The 12,754-nt window shown below is 29.8% G+C and overlaps 1 protein-coding gene across 1 annotated transcript; it reads left to right on the forward strand.

Moving 5' to 3' along the window:
• The first annotated feature begins 1,542 nt into the window (after positions 1-1,542).
• On the forward strand, positions 1,543-12,308 carry TDT (tonoplast dicarboxylate transporter). Its single transcript, XM_028254388.2, has 6 exons — positions 1,543-2,219; positions 6,722-7,202; positions 9,029-9,072; positions 9,210-9,305; positions 10,502-11,015; positions 11,739-12,308. The coding sequence occupies exons 1-6, from the start codon at positions 1,779-1,781 to the stop codon at positions 11,804-11,806; spliced, it is 1,644 nt and encodes a 547-aa protein (XP_028110189.1). The 5' UTR covers positions 1,543-1,778; the 3' UTR covers positions 11,807-12,308.
• The last annotated feature ends 446 nt before the right edge of the window (positions 12,309-12,754 follow it).

A 12,754-nucleotide genomic window follows, 5' to 3' on the forward strand; every position in this document is an offset into this window, starting at 1 on the left:
CCATGTGCTTTGCATTGATGAGGGTACGTACAAATAACGTTAAAAAGTAAAACTCAATTTGAACTCAATTTGATCTACTAACCCTGGAGAAAAATTATTCAATACGCCTCAAATATTGTTTTTTATTTATAAATTGACATTTAATCAGTTATTTTTTATAACTTAAACAAAAAAACAGTGAGTCTTATCATTTATTATTTTGAAATACTACCTAAATTTGTAGTGTACTTATTTGCCAACGTGTGCTTCTTGAAATAGGCCTTAATATATATATATATATATATATATATATATATATAAACGACAATGCTAGGTAGTTCAAATTTTTGTGGCACAAATGGCTCAAATCTGTCAAAACGACGTAGTTTTGACAGATTTTGAATGTAAAACGACGTCGTTTTGACAGATTTGAGCCATTTGAGCCACAAAAATTTGAGCTACCAAACATTTTCCATATATAAAATAATAATAACTTATTAGTCTAGATTTTTTTAGATAAATGATTGTATGATGGAGATTCTTAGAGATTATTTGGAATGTGTTATATAAGTATACGACAATGCTACGTAACTCAAATTTTGTGGCTTAAAAGTGGCTCAAATGGCCAAAACGACGTCGTTTTGAGTACAGAACAACATAAAAATGGCCAAAATGACGTTGTTTTGGCCATTTGAGCCACTTTTGAGCCACAAAATTTGAGCTACGAGACATTTTCCATAAGTATATTTTTTGACTAAAATAATAGGAAAAAAATATGTATATTTAGAATAATTTTTTGAGTTTTTACGAAAAGATGTGTGATAAAATATTATAATAAAATTAAAATGACCATTCTACCCTTATTGACTTTTTGACTTTTGGATAGTTGAATTTAAAGAGCAAAATAATAATTTTTCCCTCTAGGCTTTCCCAAATAGTATAAATTTTTTGACTTTTTTAATAACTTTTTGATTTTTTAATTTTTGTAGATTATCCCAAACATGGTGGTATTACATGCACTAATTAATACACACACTAATGTACCAATTACTGCTATGCTATTATTACTGACTCTACTTATTATACAAATTAAAAATACTAAGGACTTGTTTGGTTTGATTTTGGGAGATAAGTTTTCAAAAAATATTTTAGGAAGACAGTTTAGAAATTTTTATAATTTGTTTGGTTATATATTTTGAAAATAGTTTTGAAATTTAGGAATTTGGGATGATTTGATATTTTGTGGTAATTGAGTAGATGTATGTGAGAGAAAAAGTGATTAAAAAAAAGAAATGATAGAGAGAAAAAGTGATTGATTGATGTGTAGGAGAGAGAAAGTGATTTTGAAATTTTTTTGAGAAAAATTACAAACCAAACAAAATTTTTAAAAATTTTCTCCAAAATCTTTTTTCTTAAAACCAAACCAAACCAAACAAGGTCTTAAAATTTCTAAAATTATGTCACATCATCTATTAATATATTAATTAATACATATAATATTATTCAAATTATAAAATAATAATTTTTAATAATTTTTAAGTAATTAAATTAATATAATAAAACAATAATAGACAAATATACAGTCAGACATTAAATATACAGTCAGACATTAAAAGCTTTTCCATAAATCTCGAAACTCTCATTTAAAAACTTGAGTTACCACCACTCACAGCTAGCCTCCTCCAGGTGGAAATGCCCCTTTTTTGATTTAATCTCATCTAGTATTTCTGTTAATTCTCAAACAAAAAACTTCTTCACCGCCCTCTCTCTTATTCTCTCTCTCTTTCTCTCTCTACAAAATGAACGGCGATCAAATAGTTCAACCAGTCCCAGACGATCCCAAAGCTCCTCTTCTTCCACTCCAATCCCTCCCAATTCACAGATCACAGAGCTTCAATTCCTCAATCAAATCAATCTTCACACTCAAAAACCTCTTCACTCTCCTCGGTCCCCTCTTGTGCTTCACTATCGTCCTCTTTATCAAGTTCGATGATGCTCCTCCTTCCAGCCAAAACATGCTCGGCGTGCTCGCTTGGGTCTTCACATGGTGGCTCTCCGAGGCTGTTCCGATGCCGATCACTTCCATGTCGCCGCTCTTTCTCTTCCCTCTCTTCGGAATCTCCACTGCTGACGATGTTGCGCACTCGTATATGGACGATGTGATTGCGCTTGTGCTTGGAAGTTTTATTCTCGCTCTTGCTGTTGAGCATTACAACATTCACAGGAGATTGGCTTTGAATGTAAGTTCTTCTGCTGCTTACTTTTCGTGTTTTGTGTTCTCATTTTTAATTTGAATCTTTTCTAATAATGATTCATTCTGATTCATCGTTCTTTTCATTCAATTGCAAAAGGATTTACATAACCAAAGGATTTTTTTTATTTTTTTATTTTTGGTTGCGTGACCAATTTTGAGTTTGTTTGAATTTTGTGAACTTGCTTTTTGAATTTGATAAAAATAAATAAAAATTTTATATATGTTTTTTAATTTTCAAAATTTATTTTTATTAAAAAAAGAAAAAGAAAAATTACAATTCAGTGCAATTTAAAAATATATATATTACAAATTTATAGAAAACTTATATGACTTCAATTATTAATATTAGTAAAATTTATCACTTATCTATAGTTATTTTTTTTTTAAAAAAAATACATTGATTTGTAATTTCCTCAAAATAAAACGGTTAAAACCGGTATAAAAATAATGAAAATTTTATTAATGAATTTGGAAAAATTTATAAAAATCTACTTTCTAACTTAATTTTCTAGAGTTAGTGATAGGTAAAAGATATAATTAGTTAATTATTACAAAATATATGAGATAATTATTTTAAATATTATAATAAACTTTTCCATTATTAAGGCCAAGTTTGGGATGTTCCAAAAAAGTCAAAAAGTCAAAAAGTTACTCAAAAAGTTAAAAAGTTAACACTATTCATCAAAAGTCAACAATTACGGCTGCACAACTCCCATTTCAAATTTTTCCCTACAAATCAATTTTTACAATTTTTTATTACACATTTTCCAATAAAAAGTCAAAAAGTTAACCCAAACATCCATATTTTCAACCTCAATTTTTTAGTCCAAAAAAGACAAAAAATGCACTTATTTAACCTTCCCAAACTTGGCCTAAATTTAAAAGGTAAATTATTTTGAGTTAAAGTAACCCTACTCATGAATTTTTGGTTTACCTGTTATATTGATTGATTAATACACAAGTCGGTAGCTTTAATGTTAGGAATTTAAGTTCTCTTAAAGTTATATTGCCTACAACTACAAGACCAAAAAAAAAAAAAAATTCTTGTAAAATTCCCTTTCAAACAAGGATTTTTAGTGGATTTCATATTATCCGTAATCTTTATTTTATAATAGGACAAGTTATACAAATAGTTTCTATAGCTTGGGACTTCTGTCACTTTGGTTTCTGACTTTTCAATTATGACATATTTGATCTTGAATTTTGAATCTTGTTCTAAATAAGGACAATTGAATATATAATTAGATTTTTCAAGGATAAAATTATCAATTTGATAAAATATAAACTAATTTGACAAAAAAAAATGTTAAACAAATATTTTTGAATTTTTAAAAATTATTTCTGCTTACTAAAAATAAAATTATGTAAAATTGATAAATCTTTTAGACATTTATTTATTTTTTTACCAAATTAATTTTTTTTATGTGTTTGGATGATGATCACGTAAAATTAATTTAAAAAAATTAATCATGTAATTTTTATTAATTTTACATAATTTTATCATTGGTGAATAAAAATAATTTTTAAAAAATTAAAAATATTTTTTTGACATTTATTTTTGTCAAATTAGTTTATATTTTATCAAATTGACTATTTTACTCTTGAAAATCTAATAATATTTTCAATTGTCTTTATTTAGAATAAGATTCAAAATTCAGAGTCAAATGTGTCACAATTAAAAAATTAGGGATCAAAGTAAAACTATAGAAACTATTAATGTAATTAACCGTTTATAATACGTGGATTTCATATGTATAGTGCTTTAGTGGATTTCACATAATTTTGTAATATGTATATCTCAACACAATTTTAAAAATTCGTGTATTTTAAAAAAAAAATATTAAATATTGTATCCCCCATTATCATAAGTTAGGATTATTTGTCATGATTTTTTCAGTTGGGATGGTTAAAATTATCTAAATAAATATATTTTTTTGACTTTTTACTATATTTATTACAGTTCTAATAAAACTACATCATTTTGAATGTATAATTTTAAAAGCATTTATTGCTATTTTTCTTTCTAGCTGTAGGTGGTTGAATTCAATAATTTTTTTTTGGATAAGTAAGTCATATTATAACCAAAAAAGAAAAATATACAATGAAGTTCAACACACAGCTTTTGATGGGAGCACAAAAATAAACAAAATAACTACTCCATCAAAAAACAAACTGAGCTTATAGAAAACAAGCACAACATTTCCAACAAAACAAGGATTCAGAATTTCCTTCTGGCATTCTTCAAGTCATGAAGTTTCGCTTTAAGTTTTCTTCTGTTATCCTCTTTTGAAGTCTCCCCATAACTAGGATCACTTGGAGATGGACTCCCTCTATTTCTCAACTCTTGACTTGAATCTCCATTTCCTAACTCGCCCATATCACCAAGGACATCAAAGGCATTAGATGTTGAGGGGATAGAAGACTGCGTCTCTCTCTCTTTGTTGATCAATGGCGTTGAACCTTGCCCACCATCTCTCCCCTTTTTCTTCACCACTTCCCATTTAGTCGGAATTTGTGTTTTAGTAATGAAACAAATATCATGAAAAGTAAGAGTGATAAACGAACCAAATAATTTGAGCTCGACTCGTATTTGACTTGTTTAAAACTCGTTCGCGTTCAGTTTATTAAATAAAAAAGGCAAACTTGAATACAATTTAGAGCTTATTAAGGTTTTCAAATCAAACTTGAACAGTAAATTGTTCGTTCCGCTCGGTTCCATAAACTTAAAATTATATAAAATATCAAATTACTTGAGTTCGACTTAATAAAAATTCATTTGAAATTGACTAAAAAGCTTAACGAATCAAGCTTGAACAAATTACAAATTTTGAAACTCGTTAAAGTTATCAAACCAAGTTTAAAGAATTTGTTATTCGGCCGTTCATTTATTACCCTTAATGAAAAAAAGCCTTCACGAAAGTTCTCCACACTTAGATTAGTAATAGTGTTTTATTATATGTCATGCAATCACCCTTCAATTAGTTTTATAAAATTTTTCATAATATTTATTTTAGGTTGGAACTTGCCTCCAGTCCACCATCTGGACTAGAGAGTCTAGTTCGGCCCATTGGACCCACTTTTAGGTCCCTTTTTGATAATCCGAACCATTTACATTTTAAGATTTGTTGAGTACATTATCTCTGTAAAAAATTACGTCGATCGGATAACGGATATTATGTATTCGGATCACTTTTTTTATGAACCGTTAATTTTCTGGCTTTCCATTTTTTTCAGACAAAAGTGATATGAATACATAGTATCCGTTATCCGATCAACATGATTTTTTTACCAGAATAATGTACTCAATAAATCTTAAAATATGAACGATTTTGATTATCGAAAAAGGATCCAAAAGTGGGCCCAATAAACCAAACTAGACTGGACTGTCTCAGATTTAGAATGGAGACTGTCAAGACCCTTATTTTATAATACGTAACATTAATCGGTTGATTTATGGTGTGAAAGTTAAGACATACACCTTAAAACCAACCTCTAAGCATTATTTATTCATTTATAATATTCTATCTTCATATTATCTATAATTTATCTTCTGATTGATATTGATTTGGTTATAATATTTTGTTTAGGAAACCATTCTCGACTCTTCTAAGATGAACCACATTTATCCCCAAAAAAAATAAAAATAAAAAAACAGATAAAGTTGCTTACCAGTTATCATTTTCAAATTCTACTAAGAATATGACTTTTTAAATTGGTAATATGCTAACTTGATGCAATCATGATAAAGAAGTATACCAATAATAGTTCGTTATTCTACTATAGAGAAGTATATTATAACAATAATAGTTCATTATACCAATAATAGTTCATTATTCTACTATAGAATTCAATAGTTCAACTTTGTCTCTAGTTTGAAGTGGACACGACTTTTTTTTTTTTGGGGGGAATTATGAATTTTATTTTGATAATTTAAATTATTTATTTTTTAAATAAAAAATTGAATCGATTCAATAATCGTAATTAAATTAATTTATTACATTTGTTTTTAAAAACATATATTGTTTAATTTTTAAATAATATTGAGCCATTCATTTTTTATAAATAAATATTATAAACTAACCGGACTGATGACTTGAAAATTTTTGAAGCTTTGTTTTAAATATTAAATTGAGATCTTATTCTATCGTGTTTATTAAAATTTAGGATCTTTGGTAATAAAAATCTTTTGAAAGTTTTTTGAATGGCCTTAAGCGATCATGTAGCTTAATAATTAAGTCACCTTAATAGTTACAATTATCAATTAATGTTATTTTTTTCATAAATAATATATACAATATAATTTAAAAAATAATAATTTAAATTATGAGACATGTACATAAGTGTGCGTTTGATAGAAAGTGAGACCTCATGTGAAAGAATTGTGAGAGTGATATAGATTTTTGTATTTCTAGACTCTTCTATAATCATTTGTTTTGATGTGAATTGGATTGGATTTTCAATCATGAACATACGCGTGTGACCAATCAGGTGACCCTCATGTTCTGTGGAGATCCACTGAATCCCCCACTCCTCCTCCTCGGAATATGCGGCACCACAGCATTCATTAGCATGTGGATGCACAACACTCCGGCGGCCGTCATGATGATGCCGGTAGCCACAGGAATCCTCCACCGATTCCCGACGGAGCCCACACAAGACGACGTCGTCATCAAGAACTATAGCAGGGCAGTGATCTTGGGGGTTATATACTCTGTAGCTATAGGAGGGATGAGTACTCTTACTGGGACAGGTGTCAATCTCATATTGGTTGGCATGTGGAAGAGTTATTTCCCTGAAGAAAGTTCCATCAGCTTCAATACATGGTTCTTCTTTGGGTTCCCATTGACTCTATTACTTCTCATTGCTTTGTGGGCCATACTTTGCTTGTTGTATTGCTCAAGGGGTTCGGGTCGGGCCTTATCTGCTTATTTGGATAAAGCCCATTTAAGGAGAGAGCTTGAAATCCTAGGTATGTCCCCCTTAATAAAAATTCAAAAAGTTTTAAGTTTCTAAATTCTTTTTGACTAGATAAATCGAAAAATTAAATTTGTTAAAAAAAAATTACAAAGTAAGCTTAGAAAAGATAAAAATAATAGATTTTTTGGGCTTAGTTTGGATTTTTTAATTTTTTTTACTTTTTAAATCTGTCTAAACAATGGTTGGAAAAGTAAAAAAATTTGACATAATTTTGAAAAAATCACTAAAACTAAAAAAAAATATAAAAATAAATGTCACTTATTTGGAAGTTTCCAAACAGCCTGCACTGTTACAATCACCGAAAATATTCAGTCTCTTATATTTATTGGTATTTGTATTTGTGAATAATATGTGTATTTATAAATATGAATAAATGTAAGAATTTGTGAATTTGTGTTTCAGTAATCGAAAATTTTCATGTGTTTATCTTTTTTTTTTCTTTTTTTTTTCCCTTCTAATCATACCTAAATTTTTAAAACAATGGTGGATTAATGGACACCCAAGGATGTTAATCCATCGATTTCATTGCATATGGGTGTAAGTATCATTAAAACTTAAAATTAACAATTTATAATTTTTTATTAAGACAAGATTGACCAACTACTCTTCAAAATCTCCCTTGATTTCTTTGAATTTAAGATCAATATTTGTTGATGGGATTAGAACAATGAATCCAATTTTTTTAAAAATAAGATAAGATTGACCAACTACTCTTCAAAATCTCTCTTGATTTTTTTGAATTTAAGATCAATATTTGTTGATGGGATTAAGAATAATGAATCCAATTTTTTTCATGTTGAGATCTCAACATGAGAGAACTTGAGAGATCTATAGGCTCATCATGAGTCTCGTTTTGATAATTCGAACTATTCATTTTGTAGGGCCTTCAATGTATAATATCCATGAAAATAATTAGTTTGATCCATTGATCGTAACTTTTTCATTTTATTGCATTTATGTCCGAAAAAATATATGACAAATATATTTTTAAAATAGACTATCCATTTTTTTAGGAACAAATGCTATAAAATGAATATGTTATGATTATCGGATTGATAATTTTTTTCATGGCTATTATAAATTGAGAGTCTTACAAAATGAACTGTTAGGATAATCGAAACGAAACTAGTGGTGGGTCCTATAAGTTCCTGAAGTTCTCTCCTATTGAGATCATATGATCTCAACATGAGAGAAACCCAACCCTTTTACAAATAAGATAAGATTGACCATCTACTCTTCAAAATCTTCCTTAATTTTTTCAAATTTAAAATCACTATTTGTTGATTAAGACCTTTTTTTTTTGCATTGGAGAGAATCCAAATCCAACATGAATCCATGTGACCTACTACTTATATTATTTATGACTTTTTAGTTTGGTTCAGGCTACAAAATGCCTAGGAAAGATCTATTAATTGAGAAGAAAATTCAAATTTGATCAAAACAACAGACAAAAATTTAGGAAGTCCAATAAAATAAACTGATTTTTTTTTTTTTTTTTTTTCCAAACTAAGAAAGCCTGAATCAAATAAAAGTTTAGAATAAATCTATGAACACATAAGTTGGCCACAAAACTGGACATAGAATGTATATTACATAATATTTTTTAAAAGCAGACTCTGTCAACAAATTATGTAAAATATTATCTATTTATATGCATTTTGTGTATGATTTTTTGATCAATTTATGTGTTCATAGAAGAACGGATAGTTTTATAATGAAAATGGGGTGTGATTTGATTTTCTTCACCCTTTAATGCAATGGCAATTCAAAATTAAGGTAAATAAATTGTAATTAACTTCCATGTGATGTGGTGGGCAGGTCCAATGGCTTTTGCTGAAAAGATGATATTGACTGTGTTTTCGGTGAGTTATGCAATTTACTTTTTAATTATACGTTAATTAAGCTATGATAATAAATAAAGTTAATGACTTTGATATATCCAGATTAGATTAGAATAGAGATTACTAACATGAGAGAGGTTGGTTTGGTTGCTGTGCAGCTGCAAATAGTATTGTGGATGACAAGGAGCATAACTGATGACATTCCTGGATGGGGAGCTCTCTTCCAAGGGAGGACTGGTGAGGGAACTGTTAGTGTGAGTACTCCACATCTACACTTCTCTCTCTCTCTCTCTCTCTCTCTCTCTATATATATATATATATATATAGATGTATAAATATAAAAGTGATTCAGTACACGAGACAAAGTAGAGTTGAGGGCAATATATCGGCAACCTTACCCTAAGGCTTTGAAAATGATTTTCAATTTTTCCCTTTCAAAATTATATGTGCCTCTCTTTTTTTTTTTTTCTCCTTCTCATTCTTCTTCCAAATTGGCTAGAATAGAGACATAGATTGATTCCTTATTTTCTTCACAAGTCAATCTAACGATTCATTTCATTTTATTTTCTGCAGTTTATTGGCATTTTTCACTTTTATTTCCTTTTCTTCATTAATTGAGAGTTCTATAATTTGAATGTTACACTGATATTATTGTAGTGATATATATGATATTTGAATAGTTTTAAAATATTGATAATTGATTTTTTATATCAAACAAAACCAAATTAAAGGTTGGTTTGGCATAAACTAAATAATACAAAAAGTTAAAAAGTCACTATCTTATTTAAGTCATATTATCTTATTTAAATCACATCACCTCTCTAACACATCACATCAAACCCAACCCAAACCCAATCCATATAAGCCAATAAGTCAAAAAGTACACTTTTTTAGAACATCCCAAACCAATCCTAAGTCTTGTGCCCAAATAAACTTTACTTGATAATTTGCTTTAGTATTTGTCCCTCACTATCAAAATCCTGGATCCGCCATTGCCTCCATTTATGGAGAGGCGATTTTTATCACTTGAACCTGTACCGTCATGCACCAAGCCGCCCTTTCCCGAGTACAGTTCTTTTGTTGTATGTTCTGTCTCACATCCATCACATATTTATACATGATCAAAATCAACAGTTAGAACAGTGAGGAACAAAACAGGCAATGGTAGAGAAAGTGAGACAGATGATCTCACCCCATTTCACATATGTACAAAAAAACATGATCAAATTAATTAATTGTTTGTTCAAAAAAAATAAAAAATTAATTAATTGTTACTTAAAAATCAATGGGTGAGACTTTGTTTGGGATGACCTAAATAAGTGTACTTTTTGTCTTTTTACGAAAAGATGTGCAGAAAAGTAGAGAGGTGATGTGATAGAAAAAAGATAAAAAGATGGATTATTTTGTGTATGCCAAACTTGGCCTTAAATAAAGGTTTCAATCTATGTAGGTGATGATGGCAACCTTATTGTTCATAATTCCAAATAAGAAGCAACAGGGGGAGAAGCTAATGGATTGGAACAAATGCAAGAAGCTACCATGGAGCATCGTACTCCTACTAGGTGCTGGACTAGCCATAGCTGATGGAGTGCGCTCAAGCGGCCTTGCCGATGAGTTGTCAAAAACATTAGATTTCTTGGAAGATGCCCCATACTTAGCCATAGCCCCTCTTGTGTGCCTCATTAGTGGCACACTCACCGAGTTGATCACCTCCAACAACGCCACCACCACCATCCTACTACCACTGCTCATCCAAATTGCGCAGACAATGCACGTGCACCCCTTGCTTCTCATGGTCCCCGGAGCCATTGGAGCACAGCTGGCATTCATGCTCCCAACAGCTACGCCTTCAAACACTGTAGGGTTCACCACAGGACATATTGACATCAAAGACATGATCAAAACAGGGTTGGTGCTTAAGGTTGCTGGAGTTGTTGCAGTGACCTTTCTAATGCCTACTCTAGGTAAGTGATTTTTGGCCTACTGCACATTGGTTGTATACAACAATGCTACATAATCATAATTTTTAACCCAAAATTTTATCTAGAATTGAATCTAAATCACACCTGATCTTTTTTAGATAAAATTCTGGGCACTTAGCTTTACTGGGTGGTTAATAGAGTCTGAGGGATGAGCTTCTTATGCGAACTTGAGCACCACAATAGCTGGTCTGCCGGAGTGGTTGGCTGGAGGGCACCCTGATACTCAGGATGTGTTTGGATCTTGGATTTTATGAGTGATTTAAGGAGGAAAAGAAAGAAGAAAAAAAAAATAAGGAAGGAAGAAGTGGCAAAAATAGAAGCTAAATTTTGTCGTTCTACCCTTTTTTATTTCCTTCCACAAATATGTTCTCAAATCTTAGATCCAAATACAGCCTTAAGTATATGTCTTGAAGACTAGAGTGCTAAATTACAATAATATGGAGTATGTGTTACCCATCTCACTTAAATATCAAAAAGCCCTATTCCGCTTGACTATATATCCTACAATTGGTGTGCGGTATTTTTTCTCCACATGACAATTTAAAACAAAATCAATTAATTAAGATCCAACCCATTGCCACGTCAGTGTAAATAAATTTAGGAATGATATTTTAAGAGTATCCAACACCCATCTTTGAATATATAGATTTTGTAGATGGATGTTGGATTCAAAATGAGTTGAATTGCAAACTCTTGTTTTTGCAGGAGCTATTGTGTTTAGAACAGATAGACAAGTGCTAGATTGGAAACTTCAATTGCGCAATTGCAAATGATTGGCTGAGCTTTGGGTGCATACCATGAAGAACTATTGCCATTCTTTATTTGCTGCCAAATAATCATTTGAAGCAAAGGAAATAGATATAATATGCCTTTTTATTTGTTTATCTCTTCATTCTTGTTTCCTTTTCCTTGTGTATAATTTTTAAATATTATCTTTCCTTCTTTCTTATAGCAATTCTATGTGTATCTAATGCTTATGCCTCTAGTAAATATTTTCTTATTTGATAGTCTATATATATGAGGCATTTGTGCTTGAGTTTATTTCAAAAAAATCAAGTTACATTGAATGGTTGTGAGTCAGTGACTGATTTTTTTTGCAAGGAATTGTGATGAGTTGAGTTTATGAGGTAGCGTAGGATTTACATTGTATTGGTTGTATTGTAATTTGTTCATCGAATTGGACAGTTTTGTCACAAAAATGCTAAAGGAGAGATTGTAATTTGGCTTGATTATTTTTTGTAATGGAATGTTGGTATAATTTCTTCTCAAGAAAAATCCTTCATAAAGATCAATTTTTTCGTTCAGAATTATTCTAGAGTTTGAGAAATTTAGTTATGTAAATATTTGTGATCAGGAAAAATAATTTCTGAAGGTATTTATAAAGATTTAACTTTTAAAACTGTTATGGGAAATTTTTTGAAAAAACAGACTACCATGGATGGATTGCACTCACTAAATGTAGCTGTAATGAAGTGTTAGTATATTTTCATTAAAAACACTCCATCAAATTTACATCACTCTAGAGAGGTATTTATAATCATGAAAAACAATTTCCAAAATAGGTATTTGTAATTTGGATTGGAGAGTGTTGTTCAGTTTCGTAAGGCTTATTATGGGTCTTGTTTCGATGATTCGAATTATTCATTTTGTTAGGTACTTCGCGTATATCATCTATACAGAAAATTAAATCGATCCAATAATCATAACATATTTAATTTATC

The sequence above is a fragment of the Camellia sinensis genome, chromosome 9 (genome assembly GCF_055761805.1).
Source record: "Camellia sinensis isolate YWXY chromosome 9, ASM5576180v1, whole genome shotgun sequence".
Classification (NCBI taxonomy): Eukaryota; Viridiplantae; Streptophyta; class Magnoliopsida; order Ericales; family Theaceae; genus Camellia; species Camellia sinensis.

Coding starts and splice junctions, on each gene's coding strand:
- TDT (XM_028254388.2), top strand. CDS start 1,779: ATGAACGGCGATCAAATAGTTCAACCAGTCCCAGACGATCCCAAAGCT. Junction 9,073..9,209: donor TGATATTGACTGTGTTTTCG/GTGAGTTATGCA, acceptor GTTGCTGTGCAG/CTGCAAATAGTATTGTGGAT. Junction 11,016..11,738: donor CTTTCTAATGCCTACTCTAG/GTAAGTGATTTT, acceptor TTGTTTTTGCAG/GAGCTATTGTGTTTAGAACA.